A 23,578-nucleotide genomic window follows, 5' to 3' on the forward strand; every position below is an offset into this window, starting at 1 on the left:
TCTACTTGCATTTTTAATGTGCTTTCAAACTGCCAGGTTGGCAGAAGCTGGGACAAGTAACAGGAGCTCACTCTGTTATGCGGCGCTAGGGATTTGAACTGCTGAACTACCGACTTTCTGATTGACAAGCTCAGCTTCTTAGCCACTGAGCTACTGAGTCCCTTTAAAAAGGACGAAAGTAGTAAGAAAAACTCAAGTTGACTCCAAATGTCAAGACAAGACAAGGGTGCGGTATACAGTAAAGGATGGGCAAGGAAAATCTCAATCAGGCTAACCAGACTGGCCATCAAAGCAAAGAACTCAGCTTCATCTTCAATTTCCTTCCTATATCTCAACTGCTCATTAAAACTGAAGCATCAAATTATCCCCACTGTATCCCTTCTGAGAATCCCCTAGGAGCATTTGAATGGCAACAGCAGTAGCAACAGAAAACATCACCCATTCGAACTCTCTTGGCACTCTTTCAGACCCATCCCATAAATTGCCAACAGTATTAGCATTCACCTTACAAGCTCCTCAACCATTAAATGGCTACACAACACAATATTTTCAAACGCTTCACCAGGCACACATTCCAAAGTCAAACAAAAAAAAAGGTGGGGGGGACTTAGTTGAACCTGACTATACTGGATGTATAGATAACGTAGAACTTAGTGTAACATCTGCCACAGAAGGTCATGGGTGCTTACATGATGTGAAACAAATATTTAATTACTTTTCCCCCCCAAAAGTTGCATACTTCACTTCTGGCTGTTGAACTACACAATCAGAAACCTAGGAAATAAAAACCTAGACAGAAAACAATATTCAGAATTAAGATACACTATATTGCCAATAGTATTTGCTCACCCATTCAAATAATGAGAATCAGGTGTTCCAATCACTTCTATGGTCATGGGTGTATAAAATCAAGTACCTAGGCATGCAGACTGTTTTTACAAACATTTATGAAAGAATGGGTCGCTCTCAGGAGCTCAGTGAATTCCAGTGTGGAACTGTGATAGGATGCCACCTGTGCAACAAATCCAGTGATGAAATTTCCTCGCTTCTAAATATTCCACAGTCAACTGTCAGCTATATTATAAGAACATGGAAGTGTTTGGGAATGACAGCAACTCAGCCACGAAGTGGTAGGCCAAGTAAACTCGTCCAACATCAGTGTGTGAACTCACAAATGCGCTTCTGGAAGAACGGTCAAAAATTCCCATAAACACAGTCCTGAACCCTGTGCACAGCCTTCCCAGAAGAGTTGAAGCTGTTATAGCTGCAAAGGGTGGACCGACGTCATATTGAACCCTATGGATTAGGAATGGGATGTCACGTACAGTAAGTTTATATGTGAGTAAAGGCAGGTGAGCAACTACTTTTGGCAATATAGTGTATGGGGGGGTAGTGTTTGTGTGTTGCGTGTGTGTGTGTGTGTGAATACACTGTATATGTATACATGCACACATACAGTATACAGTGTGTATATACAGTATATAGTGTACTGTATATCATCCTCATTTTAGCCACTGTCTATCCACTGAAGATGAAGGCCTCTTCTGCATGTTTCCAACCAATATAGCCATGGGCTTTCTTTTGCCAATAGGGCCTGCAATACTTGCTGAGGTCATCAGTTCATCTTGTTTTAAGTCTCTTTCATGGACGCTTTTTAATCAAATGGGATCCATTCTATGGCTGCCTTGGTTCACCTGCCATCAGTTCTTGCTGCGCGACCAGCCCATTTCCATTTTAATTCTTTTACACTCTTGATAATATCATATACTTTCATTTGTTCTCTAATTGATGTGCAGGCCTTTCTATCTCAGTGATGGCATGCTCCCTGGGAAGAGGAGCTTCCCAGGGGGCATGCACACGCTGGAAAATGAACTTCTGGTTCCCGGAGCGCGCATGCATGTGGACCAGCAAGTCTTCCGATTATTTGCCACGTATGCACATGTGCCGATCAGTTGGCTGGTGTGCATGCTGCCACCAGAAAACAAGAGACCACTTTTCCGGTTTCCAGAACTGCTGCACGCACAAAGGCGAGCTAATCATCGCATGCGCATGCATGCCATAAACTAGGAAGAGGAATGGGGTGATGCCACACGTCCAGATGACAGGGCTCAGCGTGCCACTTTGGGCCCGTGTGCCATAGGTTCACCATCACGGTCCTAGAGGCATAATAGCAGAAAGACACTGATCTTGCACTCCCTTTCGATTCCTTTACAGAACTTACCCCCCCTTTTTGGCTTCCTTCTGGAAGAAACCAATTTAGTTAACTATGTTTTACACTCTACAGAATGCAGTAACCTAATTGAATTAGTTTTCCTGCTTGCTTCCTTTATTTTCTAAAAGCTTCATAAAATTGCCTGTGTACAACAGAATATAAAACAAAAGGAAAAATACAATACTTTCATCCAGTGCACCATAAAAAGCTATTAAATATATGCTAAGCCATCACAACAAAATGAATACAACATCTAATACAATCACTAAAGGAGGTTTTTTTTTGAGGTTGTGGGCTTAGCATGTTCAAGATAGTGGAACTGGCACCAAGAACCATGGAAAGATACATGTTTGGCATTACAAGATAAAACAGAACCGTGATGGCGAACCAATGGGATGCATGCCACAGGTGGCACGCAGAGCCATATTTGCTGGCACGCCAGTCATCAGCTCCGACTCGTTTGGGAACAAACTTCCGGTTGGCCCATTGGGGCTGTTTTTTGTCCTCCCCAGCCTCCGTAGGCTTTCCTGAAGCCTGGGGAGGGCAAAAAACCGCCCCAACGGGCCAACCGGAAGTTTGGAAACAATCTGTTTCTGACTTCCGGAGGGCCTTCAGGGGGCTGGGGAAGGCAGTTTTCACCCTCCCCAGGCTTCCGGAGCCTGGGGAGGGGTCGTGTGTGCATGTGTGGGGGGGGGGGTGGGCAGGGAGGATTGAATTAGTGTAGGCATGCACAATTGTGGCATGCCATAAAAAAAAAGGAATTGCCATCGCTGCTCTATCTGATAGGAATCAGCATTGAGACCAGCAGTACGTCTGGGCCACTCCTGCAGAAGCGGCGTTACAAAATAAGCTGAGGCCACAAAGCATGGAGGGCAACATTATACAAAGTAAATTATTTTCTATGATGAGCACATCAGAACAATTCTACCATGCAAAAAACATTTTCATTGAGATAATACCCTGCGCTATCAGTCTGCCTGGGATTTCCACTTTTGAAATTCCACTGGGTTAGATGTTGCCAATCACCTAACTCTAAAAACCACCACAATAAAATATACTCCTCTAACATTTTAATCCCTTGCACTTCATTGTAGCCCTGAAACACGGTCACGTAAGAATATTCAGCAGGCAAACATCAAGACTCCCCTCAAGAGCAAAGCTGCTGGGGCTCAGGAGCACATATTGACTCTTCCTTTATTTTATGGTAAGAGGAAACTGATACTTAAAGTTACCATGCCGACCATTATACAGTTTTTTTTTCTCAATCACTGACAATCTGCTATCTGCAACCAGTGAAAGAGAAGCTACAGACACGATGGTGCGAGAAGAGAAAGCATCTCTCCACTGATGGGAATCAATGCAGGTAGTTCTCGACTTGCAGCCATGACTGAGCTCAAAATGTCTGTTGTTGCTAATCAAGGTTGTTGTTAAGTGAGTCGTACCTCATTTTACAATGCTTTTGCCACAGTTGTTAAACAAATCATTGCAATTGTTAAGTGAATCGTGTGGTCGTTTAGTGAATCTAGTTTCCATTATTGACTGCATGTTGGTAACTGGCTGGGAATATTGCAATGGCCGTGTGAAAAACGGACATAAATCGCTTTTTTCAGTGCTGTTTTAGCTTTCAAATACGACATATATACAGCATATATACAGTTTATACAGTACAGTTAAAACTATAACATCAATTTTAGAATTTAAGGAACAATTTTACCACGGTGTGTTCCAGTTTCTAAATGGGAAAATATAGCCCACAGAATATCATGAGTTGACATATGAATTAAATACAGTTTGCATTACAATGATGTTAAATAAAAAAATTATACTAATAACAAAAATATGGTGCATTAGTAAAATCTCTTCAATTGCAACATTTTAAGGGGTTAAGACTACATCCCGCCCGAATAGTATGAATGTTGTGTTCTTAATTATGTATTTGTCTTATATGTTAAAAGTCTGTCTCCCCTTCCCCTCTTTTAAGTTGTAAGCCGCCCTGAGTCCCCCCAGGGAAAAGGGCGGCATATAAATAAATTTTAAATTCAAAATTAAATTCAAATTAGGGAAATAAAATCACACATAAATGTGTGAAATCTCTAATGAGATTTCAAAAGCTGGAACCACCACCAAAAGTTTAGCTATATTGTATGATTTACATTAATAGCAATGGATTATAACCTGGTGTATTCCTTATATATGATACATTTTCACATCTGACTTTTTATTTATATGATAGATATTTCTGTATTTTGTCTCTTCTTTTTTTACATGTATATATCTAAGAATTATGTTAATGTAGCTGCCTAATATTGTAAAAGAAAAAATACATACATACATAGCTTCTCATTTAAAAAAAACCCAACACAGTTTGCAAAATAGAAAAAAAAATCGCTATAAATTTAGATTTGTTTATTTAGATTTGTTTATTTATAGGCTGCCCTTTTCCCTGAGGGGACTCAGGGCGGCTTACAATCAAAAAAAAGGAAGGGGAGTGTGGGACAATAACAAAAAAAGAAATGTGCACAAAGTAAAATTAGACAATAAAACTCAACATTCACTCAGCATTCGGGAGGGGCGAAATAAGATTATCCCCAGGCCTGACGGGTTAGCCAGTTCTTGAGGGCTGTGCGGAAGGCCTGGACGGTGGTGAGGGTACGAATCTCCACGGGGAGATTGTTCCATAGTGTCGGAGCCACAACAGAGAAGGCTCTCCTCCGAGTAGTCGCCAGTCGGCACTGACTGGCGGATGGAATACGGAGGAGGCCAACTCTATGCGATCTGATGGGACGCAGGGAGGTAATTGGCAAATCACTATAAATCAACATAACATGAAAGCAACATCCATGCTTATTATAACTGGATGATTTGTGTGTGTGCTTATTTGAATTGCAGCATATTATTTAAGAGCAGAAGATTTCTATACAAATTTATTTAGGGAATGTAGTACCGTATTACATTTTCTCAATTTTTCCAGTATTATTACACTGGAGCCTAACCGTTAAAGATATATTTTGATTGAATGGCCAGCCTCGCCGATAATGCATGCTTTAAATGAACAGATGACAAAGCTGCTGATTTACTTGGATGGTTTTCTTGGATGAGTCAGAACTGAAGAAGCTTATTGGATGCGAAGCAAAACATCTTCAAAGAAAAACTAGAAAGTCCAGTTGTCTCTTGAAAAAAGCACCTGTGGGACAACCATGATCTGGATGACTGAGAATCTCCATAGACATTTGCTGGTTTACTGCAATGTATTCTACATGGGACTATCCCTAAAGACACTTCCCAACATATAATTGGTACAAAACATAACTGCCGTATTAAGCTACATGAAGTAATGTAAGGTTGATTCCTAAACATTGCAAAACTACTGAGTTTAAAATGTTGACAACCTTGATAATATTGCCTAACCCTGCCTCTTTCCACCCTAGATGGAATATAGCCAAGCGTAATGGAATAGTCAGGGGAAAAGACTTTAGGGTTACAACGATTTAGAAGTGATTGAGCAGCTTTGGAATCTTGTCTTTGATTCTATATAGCTAAGAATAAATAAAAATCCATAAATGCACTAACTAAAAAACAAACAAATATGATATAATAAATAAGGAATAGTTGGGTGGTTCTTTATTCCCTGTTCTTTTTTTTTTACATCAATTATAAACACCTTCAGTTTTATCTGGATGAAGGTTCAGTTTACTTTCCCTCTTGCACCCATGGCCACTGTCATTGGATCCAACTCCTAACAACCACATAGATAAGATTTGTTCCATGATGATCTGGCTTATCCTGGTCTTTCAAGTTTTCCAGCATTGTGCACATCACCACTCTAACTGGATCCATCCATCTTGCCACTTTTCATCCCCTTCTTCTGTTTTCTTCTGCCTTTCCCACACTTAGGGCTTTTTCCAGAGAGCAAGATCTTCATATAATGTGTCCAAAATAGTATAACTTGATTAATTTGTGCCTCAAGTAAAAACTCTGGGTTGATTTGTTCAATAATCCATTAGTTAGGGTTTTTTGGGTGTCCATGGTATTCTAAGGCGTCTTCTCCAATAGCAACATTCAAAGGCATCAATACTCTTCTTTCCTGCTTCTTCAAAGTCAATTTTCATTTCTGCAGAGTGTCACGGGGAATACCATGACTTACACAAATCTGATTTTTGTAGTTATAAACATATTATGGCATCTGAATATATTTTTCAATGCCTTAATGGCTGCTCTACTGAATGTAGAGTCTGTGATATATATCTTGACTGCTTGTTCTTCCTGTTGATGGTTGTTCTTAAAAGGCAGATGCTATCCAGTATCTTCATTGCCAATTCTAAAGCTGGTTGTTTGAACTGTTGTCAACAGTTTGATCATCTTTATATTTAATTTTAATCCTGTTTCTTCAGTTTGCTCCTTAACTTTGAATACTAGAGCTGGCAGATCCTTTAATTTCTTTATTGTCAGGGCAGCATCATTAGCGAAATGCATTTTATTGATGTTTCTTCCTCCAATATTTAAATCATACTCATCTTCTTTCAATCCAGCTTCCTTTAATATACAGTATATTCAGCGTATAGGTTTAATAAGTATACAAGTGCTTTGCCAACCTGGAGCAAATCTGTTTCACTGTACTGTGGCTTCATGATGTGAGGACAATGAGATATTCTAAATTCCCATTTTTCTGAGCACATTCCACAGCTTGACATGACACAATTGAAGGCCTTTCTAGAATCAGTGAAGCACAGACTGACTTCTTTTTGCTATTCTTTGGCTTTTTCAATTATCTGTGTATGTCAGTCTCGTTTTTCTAAAACCAACTTCAACATCTTGCTTCTCTTCTTCCATGCAAGGTTGCATTCTGTGTTGGAGATGAAATTAGGAACATAGTTTACTCACTCCTTTTGTTTTTAGCACTAGAATGCAGATTGGCCTCGTCAAACCTATTGGCCATTGTGTCATTCTATTTGCTAATAAATTGGTAAGAACCTTTATTGATTGTTTTTCTGTTGATTGCCATATTTTAGAAGGCATTCCTTCAGTTCCTGTAGCCTTCCAACTTAGTGATGTGCTGATCAAACTTCATCTTCTAAGACTAGGGCCTCTTTTAAGTAAGGGAATATCTAAATATCTTGGATGCTCATATCTCTACTGTGTAATGTTTCAGTATACTTCTTTCATCTTGGTTTGATCTTTTTTGAATCAATTACTCAAAGATGTCCATTGGCATCTTTGAGCATGTCAAATTGAGGAGTTCAGCAATCTTTTGAAAGAATTGTTTTTTTCTATCTTCGGAGACCTTTCTGAGGTTTTTGCCTTTCTTGGCTTTGGATTATCTTATCTTCTTGGCAATTTATATGGTCTGTTCTGACATCTAATTTGCTTTCTACTTTTTCTTCAGTTTTGGCAATATCTCTGCATATTCCTCTTTAACAGATTATTTAAGTTAATTCCACAATTGCTCTCTTAGTCTAGCAATGAGATTCAGGACTTCTAAGCAATTTTCCATAAAAATGATGTGTATAAATGGTCAAGATCATATTACTGAAATTGATTAGTTTTCTTCTTCTTTAACTTAATTTGGAACTTGCACATGTTCCACACTCAGTTATCTGACCATGTTTTTGATGCTATAATAGAGTTCCTCCACCTGTTTTGAGCAATAATGTAGTCAATTTGATTTGATTTTTTAAAAAGTTTTTTTGTTGTTCTCTATTTACAATTATAGGTATACATTCACATTGTCATTCATATACATTTGTCATTCCATTTATAAATTATAATATTCCATTTGGGTTGCTTTATTTACCATCCCTCATCTGTTTTGACACCACCACCTTCTCCCTTTCTTTTCTCCCTCCCTCCCTTCTCTACTTCCTTCCTTCCTCATTTCCCTTCCTTCTTCCCTTACTTTTCCCCTCCTCCTCTTTTCCTCTTCCTCTTTCTACCCTCTCTCCTTCTCTTCTTCTCCCTTCCATCTTCCTTTCCTCATCTCTATCTTCCTTCCCTCCTCTTCATCTCATCTCCTCTCTGCTCTTCCTTTCTCTCCCTCCCTCCCTTCTCTACTTCCTTCATCCTCTCCTTTCCCTTCCTTCTTCCCTTACCTCTCCCCTACATCTCTCTTCCCCTTTCTACCCTCTCTCCTTTTCACCTTCTCCTTTCCATCTTCCTCTCCTCACCTCTCTCTTCCTTCTCTCCTTTCCCTCTCATTTTCTCTCCTCCTCTCTTCCTTTCTTTTTCTATTGTTGCCGGTGTATCTTCCAGCTCTTAATTTATTTCTTCTTGGGGTGGTATTTCTGCAAACCTAAAAATCGTGGAATATCATTTCTTGTTCCTTTTCCTTCTCTCTCTCTTTTTTAAAAAAAAGATATTTTTCTTTTTTGGACAGACAAAGACAGACAACACATAGCACATAGAACCTTCTTCAATCATATACAGCATGTCGTTTGGTTACAAAGTTTTTGTGCATTATTTCCATAGTCTTCACTTTCAATTCTATATAATATCACCAATTATCAATCTAGTATATATGTATACATTATTATCATTGTACATCATTTATTTGACTATAACTATTATTCCTTCATTTAAAAAAAAATATTCTAGGTATAAAAATTCTCCGTTTTTCATTTCCACTATTTAATCTTTAATTTCAGATGTAAATTTACTCATTTCAACACATATAAAGCTCTGTGTTTTATTACAATAATCCCCTCTTACAATTTAAACAAATTCTCATATCATCAATCCAATATATTATATAAAATATTATAATTATTAAACATTCATTTTACTATAAATTGTTTTTACATCTTTTTGTATGAAATATTCTAAAGTTAAAGTAAAACTATATAATGGCGTTCCATTAGATCCTCCTAAAATCATCCAGTGACATTACATCTTTATAACATATTCTAAATAAAAATTGGTTATATTTAATAACAAAGACTTTTAAACCTCCTCTCATAGTCCTCATTTGCAGTTTGTATAACATTTCATATCATCAAAGTAATATATATATATTTAAAGTCACAACCCCTGGTATGCCCCAATTATGGGAGGAAGCTAACTGCTTCCATTCTCTGTCAATCGGCTCGTCACAAGAGTCCATCATGACAGAAACCCAATATTTGTTGCCTTTGTTATATTTGTGTTTTTTTTATCAGCACAAATTAAACACACACACACACACACACATATACACACACACACACACATTGTTATCGTTGTTACTCATTTTTGTGACTATAACTATTCTCACACCATTTTATACATAATACTCTACATTTAACTAAGTTTAACTTAATTTTTATTATAAACTTTCATTACATCAACCTGTGTCTTTCCAATAGTAGTGCATTTTTATATCTCATGCCATTTGTAGTATTAGTATTCTGGTTATTTTCTTGGTAGGTCTTGTATGGACTTCTCTTCGCAACTTGTTGCTCATTGCATATCTTATAAACACTCGAACCCCTCCATCTGTTCCTTCCATCAGCTTATCTTTGGTTACCATCGATGTTTCTGCTGTCAAGATTTATCTCCTTACTTCCATCAAATTTTCTCTCTTTTCTTCTTCTGTACTTTGAAATCTGAGATAGAGTTCTGGTCCATCTATCTCCCCTTTCCATAATCCACTCTTGCCATTTCCAACCAAGCTCAGTTTTCTGTCAGTATCAACAATTTTCTTATCTCTTGGCTCATTTTTTCCTTCTATTTTTGGAACTCTGTCCTCAACTTTCTTCATTTGATAAATGTCCTCAATTTTCCCATCTCTTTTTGCTGTTCTGCTTTCTCCATTCTCTTCTCAATTTTCTCTGTTATTACTAATATTTTTTGAATTTCAAACATACTCATTTGCAATATTAATGTTTCTTTTTCATGTTGCGCCATTCTTCCAATTTATAAACACTGGCACTATAGCATTCAAAGTTTTTTGTTATATTTCAAGCAAGTTCATTATAATCTTTCAGGTCAAGGCTTTGTCTTCACTCCAGTCCAGCTACTGATAGTACTCCCAAAGATCACCTGTGTAAACAATCTGTGCTCTTCCCACTATCACTCTCAATAAACAAACTGAAAAGCCTTGAAGTGTAAATCAAATGATCAAAGAGAAGAAAGAAAAAACAATGTTTCCAAGCCTCCAGCCTCTAAGTGGCAGTGTTACTTTTTTTCCCTCTGCTGTTACAGCCCTCTTTATATTCCAAACTTATGGAGAAAAATTCTTAAGAAAAAAACAATCCAATCAAGCATTGTAAAAAAAGAAAATTTTAATCTACAAGTATAAAAAAATAAGAGAATAAAAAAATAGAAGAAGAAAAACTAACCCATCCAATTTTAAAAATAGGAAACATTTGCAGAAATTCCATCTGTAAAAAGAAAAATTAAGAAAAAATAACACACTAAGTATAATGTAGCTTAATCTTGCCAAGTATTTTCTTCTGTCTTCAATTTTAATTTAGTTATGATTTTCATAACTGGGTAGTCTCTTTTCTAATAATAAAATTTCCTCACCAATTTGACACACTTCCTCTTCCACTTTTTTTTCATTCTGGAGCTGGCCCAATTTCAGCAGCTTCAAGGCTGCATGTCAGGCGTTCCTCCTTCAGTAACCAAGAAAGAAACCTCCCAACTCCATTGTTTGTGGAATTAAAAGTACTTTTACTGGTTATGAATAGACAGCAGCGAAATAAAGCAAGGTCTGAGTCAGAAAAGCACGAAATCAACATATCACACATTTGCCCAGCTCCCTTCCTCCAACAATCCCCATCCCATTGCCCAATCTGGAACTCCCTTGGGTGTCATGTGGGTTGCATCTCCAAGAAACATCATCAGGTTGGTATGCAGGACGGTTGGCCTTGACCAGGTCCAAACATTGGCCATCAGCATGCACAGAAGATGGTGAGAACAAAACTCCCTTTTTGACTATCACTCCTATACCATTTATTCCCATCCCAAATACCATGCCCCACCCTCCTCGTTTCCAATGGCAGACGAAAGCAAGCAAGCGAAGCAGAGGCTGACTCTGTGTTTCTGTCGTCGGAAAAAAGAGCTTTTTCTGGATGAATCAGGGACTTTGTGATGTCCCTGAGATCAGCAGGACATGCTCTTCTCTATCACCATCTCTATGGGATGGTTTAGGTCCAAAAGGATCGTCCAATGACAGAAATATCGACTGCGATCTTGGAGTTCCAAGATTGTGTGTCGTATCGTCGCGACATCAGCTCCTCCTCTCCCAGTCAATTTGATTTGTATAGAGGTGTTGGTTGAGTTATTTGAAGGCACTTTTAGCTATGAAGGGTTTATTGGAGTAGCAGAAATTGTTAAATTGGTCTCCTGCTTCAATTTCCTAAGCCATACAATTCAACTATGGTATATTTCCTCTAGACTGTTTCCACCTTTGACATTCCAGTCACTAATCACAAGGCACAAATCCTGCTTGCACATTCTGTTGATTTCAAATTGAATTTAATCTGATGTTGTCACACAGGAAAAGAAAATCTGAAACTGCAAAGATAGACTTGGAACGTGAAAAGTAAGAAAATGAAATGAAAACACAGGAAAGATCAATACAATGAAAGATGAAATGAGACAACTACAAAGTGGCATCTTAGGCATCAACAAATTGTGATGGGATCAGACACTTTCAATCAGGAGATCACACTGTTTATTACTCAGGAAGTGGAAAACAAAGAAGAAACGGCATTGTTTTTATAGTTAGCAAGAACACAACTTGGCTACAATGCAATCAGTGACCAAATGATATCAATTAAACTTTTGACACTATTATAACTTTATTTCTTATGCCTTCTACCCAAAGTAAAACAGTTCAAACTGCCATAACAGCTTTTATCCTGTTGACTTTTTATAAGCCTTCTTTCCGGGCTTATATTTCTGTCTGTTCTGTCTTTTTATTCAGGTTAGTGAAACTACAAAAAATTATAGATCTGTTCTCTGATCATCAACTGTTTAAAATTAAATGTGCACTCAGACACTAAATCTGCAGTTCCAGGAACAAACATGCACTTCTAAAGAACTGTTAGTGCAGCTGAAAATGTAATTAATGCCACCTAATTTAAAAAGTGACTGGTCAATGATGATCAAGTATGGATGTTTGTTTTGAACTGTAGCCAGCTCTTGGCACTAAACTCTAGCAAAATGAGACTTCTTCTATAGCAAAGGATAATAAATGACATAAAGTGAGGGTGCTCTTAAGCCTGTATAAGTCACAATACTGTGAACAGAGATTACAGTGAAGTTTTTCTAAGAGATAATGAAATATGAGAGTTGCTGAGAGTTATAGAGAAAAAGCAGTACCAATGATGGAGAAAAGCTTCACGATGCTCAGAACTTTATTCCAGAACTGATAATTCATTTTCTGCAGTACCAAAAAAACCCACCCTGATAACTAGGAAAAACAAACCAATCCAAACCAGTACAAAAATGTACAAATACAACTGACAATCCCTCATTTAATGTCCATTCAAAGTTATGACAGCCTTGGAAAGGGTGTTTTATGGTCCACAAAGCATTGCTGTCTGTCATAAAATAACACACTGCCCCACCCCTGAAGTCATGTGACTGCATTTTGGGGGCTTGGCAACCAACTTGCATTTATGACCAATTGCCAAGTGACCTGCAATCATTTTGATCATTATTTGCAATCTTCTCTGCTGGCTTCCCCCCAAAAAATCAGCTGGGAAGCTGGCAAGGAAAGGTTGCAAGCAGAAGAAAGAGAGAAGAATTGAAATCCTTTGGCCTGCAGGAACAGAGCTGAAATCTTCATATGCTTGGAGGGGATGGGAAATCCTTCAGCAGGTTGCAGAAATGGGAGCTGAAATCCTGAATATTGTGAATCCTAAAGATTGTGGCAGCCTCACAAAGATTTCCCTCAATGCATGAGGGAATCTGACAATCTTTGGTGGGCTGCAGGAACATTGGGCACTATCTAATACAATGAAATTCAATGGTGAAAAGAGTAAGATTCTACATTTAGGCAACAAAAACGAAATGCACATGTACAGTATAGGTGGTACCTTGCTCAATAGTAGTAACTGTGAGAGGGATCTTGTAGTCCTAGTGGACAATCATTTAAATATCAGCCAGCAGTGTCCAGCAGCTGCCAAAAAAGCCAACACAGTTCTAGGCTACATAAACAGAGGGATAGAATCAAGATCACTTTATAATGCCTTGGTAAGGTCACACTTGGAATACTGCATTCAGTTTTGGTTGCCATGAAGTAGAAAAGATGTGGAGACTCTAAAAAGAGTGCAGAGAAGAGCAACAAAGATGATTAGGGGACTGGAAGCTAAAACACATGAGGAATGGTTGCAAGAACTGGATATATGTGTAGTTTAATGAAAAGAAGGACTCGAGGTGACATGATAGCAGTGTTCCAATATCTCAAGGGTTGCTACAAAGAAGAGGGAGTCAAACTATTCCCCAAGGCATCTGAGGATAGAACAAGAAGCAATGGGTGGAAACTAATCAAGCAGAGAACAACTTAGAACTGAGGAGAAATTTCCTGGCAGTTAAAACAATTAATCAGTGGAACAACTTGCCTCCAGACATTGTGAATGCCCCAACACTGGACGTCTTTAAGAAGATGTTGGATAGCCATTTGTCTGAAATGGTATAGGGTTTCCTGCAATGTTCCCTCTAAGGTGTGCGGCTGCAGCCCTGCCCCCGGTGAAAAAACTGAAGATGGAGAAGATCCAGGCTGATGACGTCGCCGCAGCTGCCAGGTCCGGACTGAGGTAGCCAGAGCAGCGCCAAGGCGAAAGAGCAACATGACTGGAGGAGGAATTTTGGGAGTTGAAGTCCACAAGTCTTAAAGCTGTCAAGTTTGAACACCCCTGGTTTTTTTTCCCTAAAGGGTTAGGTGTGTAAGGATCTTGTAACTTGACAGCTTTAAGACTTGCGTGCTTCACATGCCAGAGCTTCTGGGCCAACATTTTGGTTGCTAGGCAGGAGTGTTGTTAAGTGATACTGATATTATATGATACTTTTAATTAAGCAAGTACCTTGAATAAACATAACTTTGAGTTTCAAATAATACTGATTTCGTTGTTGTCTTAGGTGACATCTGTGAAAAAAATTCAGGTGCTCAAGCACGAAAATGTGCCGCTCAAACACTATACTTTTCTGCTCACACTGAAAAAAAATTAGATGGAACATTGGTTTCCTGCCTAGGCAGGGGGGGTGGACTAGAAGACCTCCAAGGTACCTTCCAACTCTGCTATTGTATTTGTATTTAAAACCAAAAGGAATGGCTGCTGGGAGGATTTCAGCTCCATGCAGAGCTGAAATCCTTCGGCAGGCAGTTCTTTCCCACGCTCTGCTTAATAATTTGGGAAATTGCTTAATGACTGCCACAAGGAGTACAGGTAGTACATGTTGCATCTTGCTTAATGACCATTTCCCTCAACAAGCAAGATTCCCATCTCAACTGTGTTCGTAAATCAAGGATTACTTTATGAGTGTTGGAAGGGAGGGAGTAAAATATGAGGGGGATGTTCTCCAGGGAAGAAAAATGAAAAAAATAAATAAAAGAATATATATAGGAAGTATATAGAGAAGCAGAATTACAAAGAAAGAATAAACATGCAGCCTGATTACTGAACAAAACAAAACATTTCTTTTAAAAAAGCATTTTGAATTATCAGGAGTGATGGCTCCCTTTCATCGGATGAGTTCAGCAAAGGCTAGAATACCTCCATTGAGGGTACTTTTACCTGAATACCAGCTGGAATAATAGATTGAATTCAGTTGCCTAAATGACTATTGCAACTCTTATGTCTCCATGAAAACAGAGGGAGGAAGGGAAGCGTGTGTGTGTGTGTGTGTGTGTGTGTGTGTAATCAAGTGGTCTAATCAAACTATATATCAGAGACATTCTTGCCTTTATTCTCTTTGCTTGCCTATCTTAGAACCAGACCCAAAAGCTTTTATAATGGGATCAGTTTATTGTATACAGAAAATTCATCTTTATTCCTGAGCAACAAAGAAACCTTTCCTCGTTGCTCTCTGTACTTTTTCTGATACCAACAGTTTGACTAGTCTGGAAATATTTGCCTTTTGCTGTCTTGGAAATGGGTTGCCATAGTGACTCCATCTTACATCAAGGTTCAATTACAAGAAGTGGACAGATCTTATTGGAACTGTGGGATGGAAGGAAAACAGAGACATTTTATTTTATTAAAAGAGATGGAAGGAATCTCTTCTAATAGTCTTCTTTTCTCGTAATCTCTATCAGTGCAAGTAAAACATATATGTTAAATTGCTTGCAGTTTGAAATGGAAATGTTGTGTTGAATCTTTCAGTATGTATTCTCTTCATCCAGCAACGTGCTTGGCACATAGCTGTTTACAAGCCTTGAGCCAAAATATTATGCACTAAAAATGTTGTATTTTGAAACCAAACTGAGACATATCTGCTTATTTTATATAATTCCTTCTCCACCTGCTCAAGGGTGGGCTAGAATTTGTCTTGATCTTTAGGCATTTGGAGTAAGTCCTATTTTACCTCTGAAGTGAAACTAGATCTGTATGAAACACAAAACACAATTATAGTTCCCATTTCCCAATACTGATCAAGATTTCAACACAGGAAACAGAAGTTTCCCCCATTACTGCTGTCTTGCTGAAAAATCATACTCATACTCATTGAACTGTTATTTATCTCCAAAACACTTAGGCAAAATCAAAAGAGAATATCTAAAAGACTTATAAAAGACCTTAAAAGTATTGAAAAAATCTGCATAGTATAATGTAGAAAATTTTGGAATGTAAATTTGAAATGAAACCACAACTGTTCCTATTCGGAACAGAAAAAATAATGATGGGCTGGCTGCTAAAATAAAGCAAGGTCATGGCACACACTTAAAAGTAAATCAGGAAGACTGTAATTTGGGGGGGGGGTATACCTGTCTGGGAAGAACAAATAATGCTTATCAACAGGAAATATGCATGTGTAACGCGTGTACCAATTATGGGTAGCTAGAAAGCTGATAAAAGGTAACAAGAATTAGGCAACTTGCAGACCTTAGCTAAAAGTTAGGAATAGAGAAGGCCTACAGCAAATGAAATGTGTATTAGATAATTCCTGGTGCATTCATTAGCCAAGGCTTAGGAATGGGACAATAAACCTATAAAACAAATTGTAGAATTATTACTAAAAAAAATTTAGATGATATTTCTAATAATATCTCACCTTGTTCCACCTTCTCCTTTAGTGAAAATGTATAAAGCTCACTTAATCATTTGTTCTTGGTCTTTTGACCAGGAACCCTTTTTCTTGCAGCACTCCAATAAAAAGCAATCAGAAAACCTGCACTTCGTGTCTGGTGTCCATCATTGGCTTCGGCACCAGGCTCAGACCCAAATTGGGGACAACAATAACAAGAAATGCCATAATTTAATGAGATCTATGTTTAATATACCAAGGATAAATTTTGCTCAACACTGGAAAAAAACTGTCAGGTTCCAAAAACCATGGAAGACTTGCAGAGATACTTTTAAGCAGTTTCCTTTATTGTTTCTCACCTATACAGAGAAATCTTGCAAAACTAAGCTTTCATCATTAAAAATATAATCTAAGAATTTCTATGAATGAGCTAACTTGACCCTCTTTTTCCCAAACAAACTATCTAAATTTCACTGTATCTTTGTCCTCCCTCCTGGAAATCCATTCTAACACAAAAATACAGTCAGGAAAATTATCAAATTGGGAACTTAAACCTGAAGAATGCGCAGCAATGGGAAAACTAACAGTATATCAACACAATGGAAGTTTAAATAAATTTAAGCAGAATTGTTTCCCTTGCATACAACATATCAAGAAATACGATAAATATAACAACTTATAGTCTGGCTTTTAAGAGAGCCTGAATGTTTACAAATATTGCAAATTAACATGTATAAAAACAGGAAATTAATATTTTTTTTAAAAAAACTCTTTCTGTTTTACCCTACTTTTTAGTATTTTAACTTTTATTAAATTTGTTTCATCTAGCTTTTATTTCTTTTTATCAACATACATACACACCAGTCGTGGGACTCAAAAATTTTTTACTATCAGTTCTGTGGGTGTGGCTTGGTGGGTATGGCATGGCTTGATGGGCGTGGCAGGGGAAGGATACTATAAAATCTTCATTCCCTCTCCACTCCAGGGGAATATTACTGCAAAATCCCCATTTCCTCCCAATCAGCTGGGACTCGGGACGCAGAAAATAGATGGGGACGGGGCCAGTCAGAGGTGGTATTTACCGGTTCTCCGAACTACTCAAAATTTCCACTACTGGTTCTCCAGAACTGGTAAGAACCTGCTGAAAACCACCTCTGATACACACCTACAAATAAAAGTACCAATACAATTTTTTAAATATTAAGTTCAACGTTGAAACTATTCTCATAAAATTAATACTTTAATGTGAATTGCAGTGGATTTTTATTTTATATTCAATATATATTTTATATATCCTTGTAGCACTGACATCCTGGCAATTAATACTGACATAACTTTTACTGTTATCTTTTAAAATTTAATATTTTGCTCTATTTTAAAAAATAGAATGCTAATTTTTTAATCATATTATATAAACATCACTGCATTATAATCAGCAATGAAATAATATAATATATCTAGACTTATCATGTTACAATAAAAGGGAGGGGGAGAAGAAAAAGGATGGAAGGCTTTAGTAGAAAAACAGAAGTGGAAGACTAATTTTGTCCCTGTACTGTAGACCTAACAAAAATTGATAAAGGTATCTTATAGGGTTTTATTTTGTTTTGTTGCACTGGAGGCAACACAAGCCTATCATCTGTCATGTCCTTGAAAAAAATATTGTGCTGTATGTTGGGAAGCAACATTTCAAACTGGTATCAGTTTGCAGTATTTTTAATGTGGTTCAATACAGTGCAGTAGGTTTTAGGACATACCGTAATTTTGCTGTATGTTTACAACAGACCAACAAAAGACCTACCCTTTTGCAAAAGAGCTTTCAGCTTTCAGGTTTCACCCACCCTAAATTTTACCACTATTACTCATAGTCACAGGAAAAATGTTGTTGCCAACATTAATGCAGGACAAGGCAAGGAACTCATCTGTACAATCTTAAATAATTTTTCTCTCCTGTCTCCAATATTCTGTGTGAGATTAACTTTCTCTCCCTCCCTCCTTCCCTCTCTCCCTCCCCCCCCTCTCTCTCTCTGTGCGTGCAAATGAGTGTGCATGTACAGGGAAATGGCTGATATACAAAAGGCTAACTCTACAGACATGGTTTTTTTTCTGAAAATCAAATATGTTCATGTCAGAAAAAATATTTTTAATTATAATCAGAGGTTCAAAACCCACTTTTTCAGCTATGAATGAATTATTTCACAGTCCTGAAAATTATCCAATTGGGAACTTAAACCTTTTTAAACTGCAGAAAATTCAAACATGAATGATTCAGACTATATCAAAAAGAAAAATCTTGGTATATCTTTATTTTAGCTCTCTAGGTAACCAGTTTATGGTTAAAGATGAAGCCTATTAGACTACATCTCCTGCCTTCCTTATCTAGCCAGATTACTGATGAGTTGGAAATGCTGAGAACAGCCAAGATATAACTCAGTTTTTGATATAACTTGGAGCTGCCTTTTGAAGAATTATTTGGACACTATTGTTGGCCCAAAATGTATCAGTTCACTTACAGATTGGTAAGGGCTTCTTTAACAGGATTCCATCCATATTATGAGTACCGCACTGGTTACCAATAGATTTTTTCAATACAATTCAAAATATAAATTTTGATTTTTATAGCTCTACATGGCTTGTCTTCCAGCTACATTAGAAACCTTCAGCCGAAATCCAACCTTCCTCTGTGGGTCATCTGAGAGAGGTTGTTGGGTTCAGCTCATCCTATCTATTCTACTTAATTCAATGGTAAGCCCACAACTGGAGTCTAACTTAGCATAGGCTCACTAGAGAAGACAAGCTGCATGTGAGAGGAATATTCTGTCAAACTGAGGATTTATTTTATTCAGTTAGTCATCTTCATGAAGTTTCTGCTTCAAAAGCATATTCTAATTTTGTTTTGGGAATTGTTCTGAATGAAAATAACTTGATTATTAAGTGCATTTTTACTGAGGGCCTGGAGAGAGTTATTCTTTGGTAGCAGATAGAGGGAAATGGGTTGCTATGGGAACAGCACTGTCACCATAGCCTCTTTCTTGATTTCACTGAAAACAGCTAATCTATAATAGTATAAACAAGGAAGAATCCTCCCAATGAGATGCAAGCTTAAATGAGAAGTTCTAAACTCCAGGAAAGAGGCAAAATCCTCCGAATAGAAACTAACATGGCTCTCAACAAGTAAGCTAGAATTGGGCCAGTAACTTTCTCAGAGATGGTCCCACTAAATTTGATGCAAAAATAATTCTGCCAAGCATATTCATATGCATCTACATACTAATCTAGAAATCAAAAACTAAGAAAATGGATTTTCTTAGATATTAAAATCAAGTTTTGAATTGTCCATGTGGATAGGAGCCAGAAACAAAATAGAAGCTGCAGATGGAACTCTTTGATTCTTACCTGCTGCTGACTTTGTTCCTCAAGGTTGAGCTTGACCTCCAGAGATTGCCGAGCTTCTAGGAAGGCTTTCCGGTGCTTGCGGTCTGCCATGTAGTAAGACATGATACCCACACAGATGGTGCACAGATAGATGGCAACATTGGATAAGATCTTGAATGAAAAAGGGATAAAATACAGTTATCAGTCATCAGAAGAGAAGTATTTTTGTTTTCCTAGAAGTGGAGTAGGTGGCCTTCCAAACTCTGATGAATGCCAACTCCCATTCATCCTCTGCATTAGTCATACCGAAATACACTGGAGGTTTATATATTGCCCATTCCTTGTCCAAAATATTGAGGTATGGAAGATGAGGCAATTGAGCCCCCTTTCTTATCCATTTGAGTTTTCACTGGCAGAGGGTTGCAGGAGGCCATCGTAGCCAAAAAGGGAGTTTGGGAGCCTGTTTTCGCTGGCAAAGGGTCAGGCTACCAGAGGCACCCCCAACCCAAGTGATGTTGAGCTGGCCATGCCCCCCCCTGCACCCCTCCCCCCGAGGTCAAGCATAACCCTGATGCGGTCCTCAATGAAATTGAGTTTGGCACCCCTGTACTAAAGGCACAGGAATATGGTTTGGGGAAAATGTCTTTCCCTGGGGAAAGCATATCTTAACTGTTCTTCAATATACTGTGTCACACAGTACGCTTAGCTTCCAGATACATCTTTCAATGTACACTATACATACTTATTTCATGGAGCATCCCGTCAAGTTTGTAATCTTTAGCCATTAAGCCTTCTTCCCTATCTTCTTTCTTGATAGGAATAATCTATTTATGTAAAAAGGCATTATGAATCTGAGAATCTTACTTCAACTTAAAATTCATATAAACAGAAAGCTAAATATACCACTAAGTCTAAATGTTGTAAAAATAAGTAATCATTTCAAGATTGGTAATATTTTTAGAGCTTTCCTAAGCCAACATATTAAAGTTATTTCAAGCATACTGATAAGGTATTACATTTTTTATGGGAAGGACAAACACCTACATTTCTTTTATTTAAACTGAGACTATCAAACAGAAATGGGGGGAATATAATTTTCCAGATTTTGGGGTTTGTTATATTTTGACATCAATGTTTCTCCCGAGTACATGGAAATATAAATTTCATCTCTATTCCCCCCCCTCCCCGACAGCCATACACTCTAGGGATAATCCTTATTTGAAATTAACAGGTAAATCACATAGACCTATATAATACTTTAATCAATTTATTGATAATGCATTTTTAAACAAACTGAAATATTGCAAGAGTAATTTGAATTGTCTAAAATTGCAAAATGACGGTACATTTTGTACAGCACATGTTTACAATTTAGTGTAGATGGATTAGCAACATCTAACATTGCCAAATTAGTATCAGTACTGAAATATATTTTGGATTATTCTAAATATAGAGTTATAATCAGAAAGACCCTTTCGGGGTCAAACCAGCTGTTCTTTCTGAAGATGTTTAGATTCTGAGGTAACCTGCACCTACAGCTAAAGAGCAAATTAAGTCCCTATTGCCACCAACCCATTGTTATAAACCAATGATTGAAAGAGAAATCCTCTCCCAATTTTGGACTGGATAAATACAGAGGTAAAAGTAGAAAGGTAAAGGTTCCTCTCACATATATGTGCTAGTCATTCCTGACTCTAGGAGGCGGTGCTCATCTTCATTTCAAAGCCAAAGAGCCAGCGCTGTCTGAAGACGTCTCCGTGGTCATGTGGCACGCCAAAGGCACATGGAACACTGTTATCTTCCCAACAAAGGTAGTTCCTATTTTTTTACTTGCATTGTTACGTGCTTTTGAACTGCTAGGCAGAAGCTGGGACAAGTAACAGGACTTCACTCTGTTATGCGGCACTGGGGATTCAAACCGCCGAACTGCCAACCTTTCTGATCGACAAGCTCAGCATCTTAACCACTGAGCCACCGCATCCCTCAGGGGAAACCAACTGTAAATTTGAGAATTAGTAGCTCAGCCAAGCGGAGGCAGATCATAGAAAGCAACCAGTCAGGACTGAAACAAAAAGTCAACTTTAGTGGATAAGACAAAAAAAGATCTTCTAAATACATACAACCAGTGTTTAAAATTAAATGCAAAACATTTTAATGCAATTGGACCAAAAGGATGAGGTGACTCCTTCTGGGCACATCAGACCTGGCTTTGATTTAAAGGATCAGCTGCTCACCATTAAAACAGTATTCTTAAAATAAACAATTATGGAGTTAAAGCAATGGAACAAAAAATAAAAAGGAAAAATTAAAAATGCGCAATTCCCCAGATAGGAATGTATAAAATGACATTTGGTGCCTTTATTTGGAGGGAAATCAATAGCAGCAGCCCCTCTCCTTTCTTGGTTATCTAAATTGTTATAATTTTATGTGAAAGATGTGTGTGAAAGTATTATATACATCAACAGAATCCCAGAATGTCAAAATGCTACATTCTAAAATTAGGTCTGAATTTCATGTGAACTAAATGAATATTTTCCCCCACATATGTAAATATGTGGACAGTCATCTATCAGGGATGCTTTAATTTGAATTTCTGAATCTGCAACAGGTTTGAGCTAATGCTCTAAATGCCCCTTCCAACTCTGTGATTGTATGCTTTTTAAAATCTGTTTATGAAGAGGGCAGAGTGGTTGCAAACTTTTAGGACAACATTTGCAATTGTTACTTACTAGGGACAATTCCAACACACATTACTAACCAGCTAATGTCATAAATCATTTTATTCTGCCTTAGTAAGATCTCAGCTGAAGTATCATGCTAGGTTCTGGGCATCGCACTTAAAGAGAAACTTCACAGAAAGACAGAAAATTCACAGAAAGACAACAAAGATGATTGGGGAACTAGAAACTACATCCTAAGAAAAGAGGTTAGAGGTAATAGGTATATTTAGTTTTAAAGAAAAATGAAAGAGAGGCTCTTCATAGCATTCTACAAATAATTGAAAAGATCCTACAGAATCCTACATTAGGACTTATTTTCTACTGTTCCAGAGTGCAGAATATCAAATAATAGATCTCAGTTATAGGAAGGCATTGTTGGATTGAATGTTAGAAACAAAGTCCTAATAATAAGAGCAGTTCAACTAAAGACAGGTGACAGGTTCTTTTTCATTGGTCCTGTACAAGTAGAGGCTGAAAGCCTTCTATTCAAGATACAGCAAAACCAACAAATAATTACGATTCCTGCACCCAACAAGAGATAAAATTCAAAGGCCTTACTGACACCTTCCAACTTTATAATTCTATGTTCCTGTACCAGCAATTATCCTTTCATTGAATAAAAGTTAACGTTATTACAGAGAAATCAGGAAATGGCAATGAATACTTGGAATTCTGGGCCTCTAACTAATTTTTTGGCAATTTTTTGCCTTTAAAGTACTGAAAATCACATTTCAAAAAGTCAAGGGTAAAGCTACCTCAATACAAACTCTGATATAATGTATTTTCCATATAATTAAATTTAAATACAACTAAAATGCTTATTATTCAGTCATGTAATGAATACATTTCCTCTTCTGTCCCACTGAAAGTTATAATTTGGTAACACTATCTGGAGTTGTTTGTGGACTATAGCTAAGGCATAAATGACTAAGGACTACAGAGGAGATGTAAAAAAAAAATCCTTGGGATTTTGATAGTACATCTCTGGTTTAAAATTAAACCTTCAATAAAAATGATCGGTATAAATGCCACTTTGTCATTAAGTAAGCAAAAGAAACTATGAGACCAAAACAGAAAACAGTAAGATAAGAAAAAAACTAACACC

The 23,578-nt window shown here is 37.5% G+C and overlaps 1 protein-coding gene across 1 annotated transcript in view; it reads right to left on the bottom strand.

Moving 5' to 3' along the window:
* ADCY3 (adenylate cyclase 3) overlaps positions 1-23,578 on the bottom strand; it is an 82,412-nt gene that overhangs the window by 31,943 nt on the left and 26,891 nt on the right. Inside the window, exon 3 of the mRNA XM_014073984.2 lies at positions 19,775-19,924. Within this exon, the coding sequence (XP_013929459.1) occupies positions 19,775-19,924 (150 nt within the window). The remainder of the gene's footprint in view (positions 1-19,774; positions 19,925-23,578) is intronic.

Source organism: Thamnophis sirtalis, unplaced genomic scaffold, assembly GCF_051295495.1.
Source record: "Thamnophis sirtalis isolate CommonGarterSnake01/CBP01778 unplaced genomic scaffold, rThaSir2_p1.2 scaffold_6, whole genome shotgun sequence".
Classification (NCBI taxonomy): Eukaryota; Metazoa; Chordata; class Lepidosauria; order Squamata; family Natricidae; genus Thamnophis; species Thamnophis sirtalis.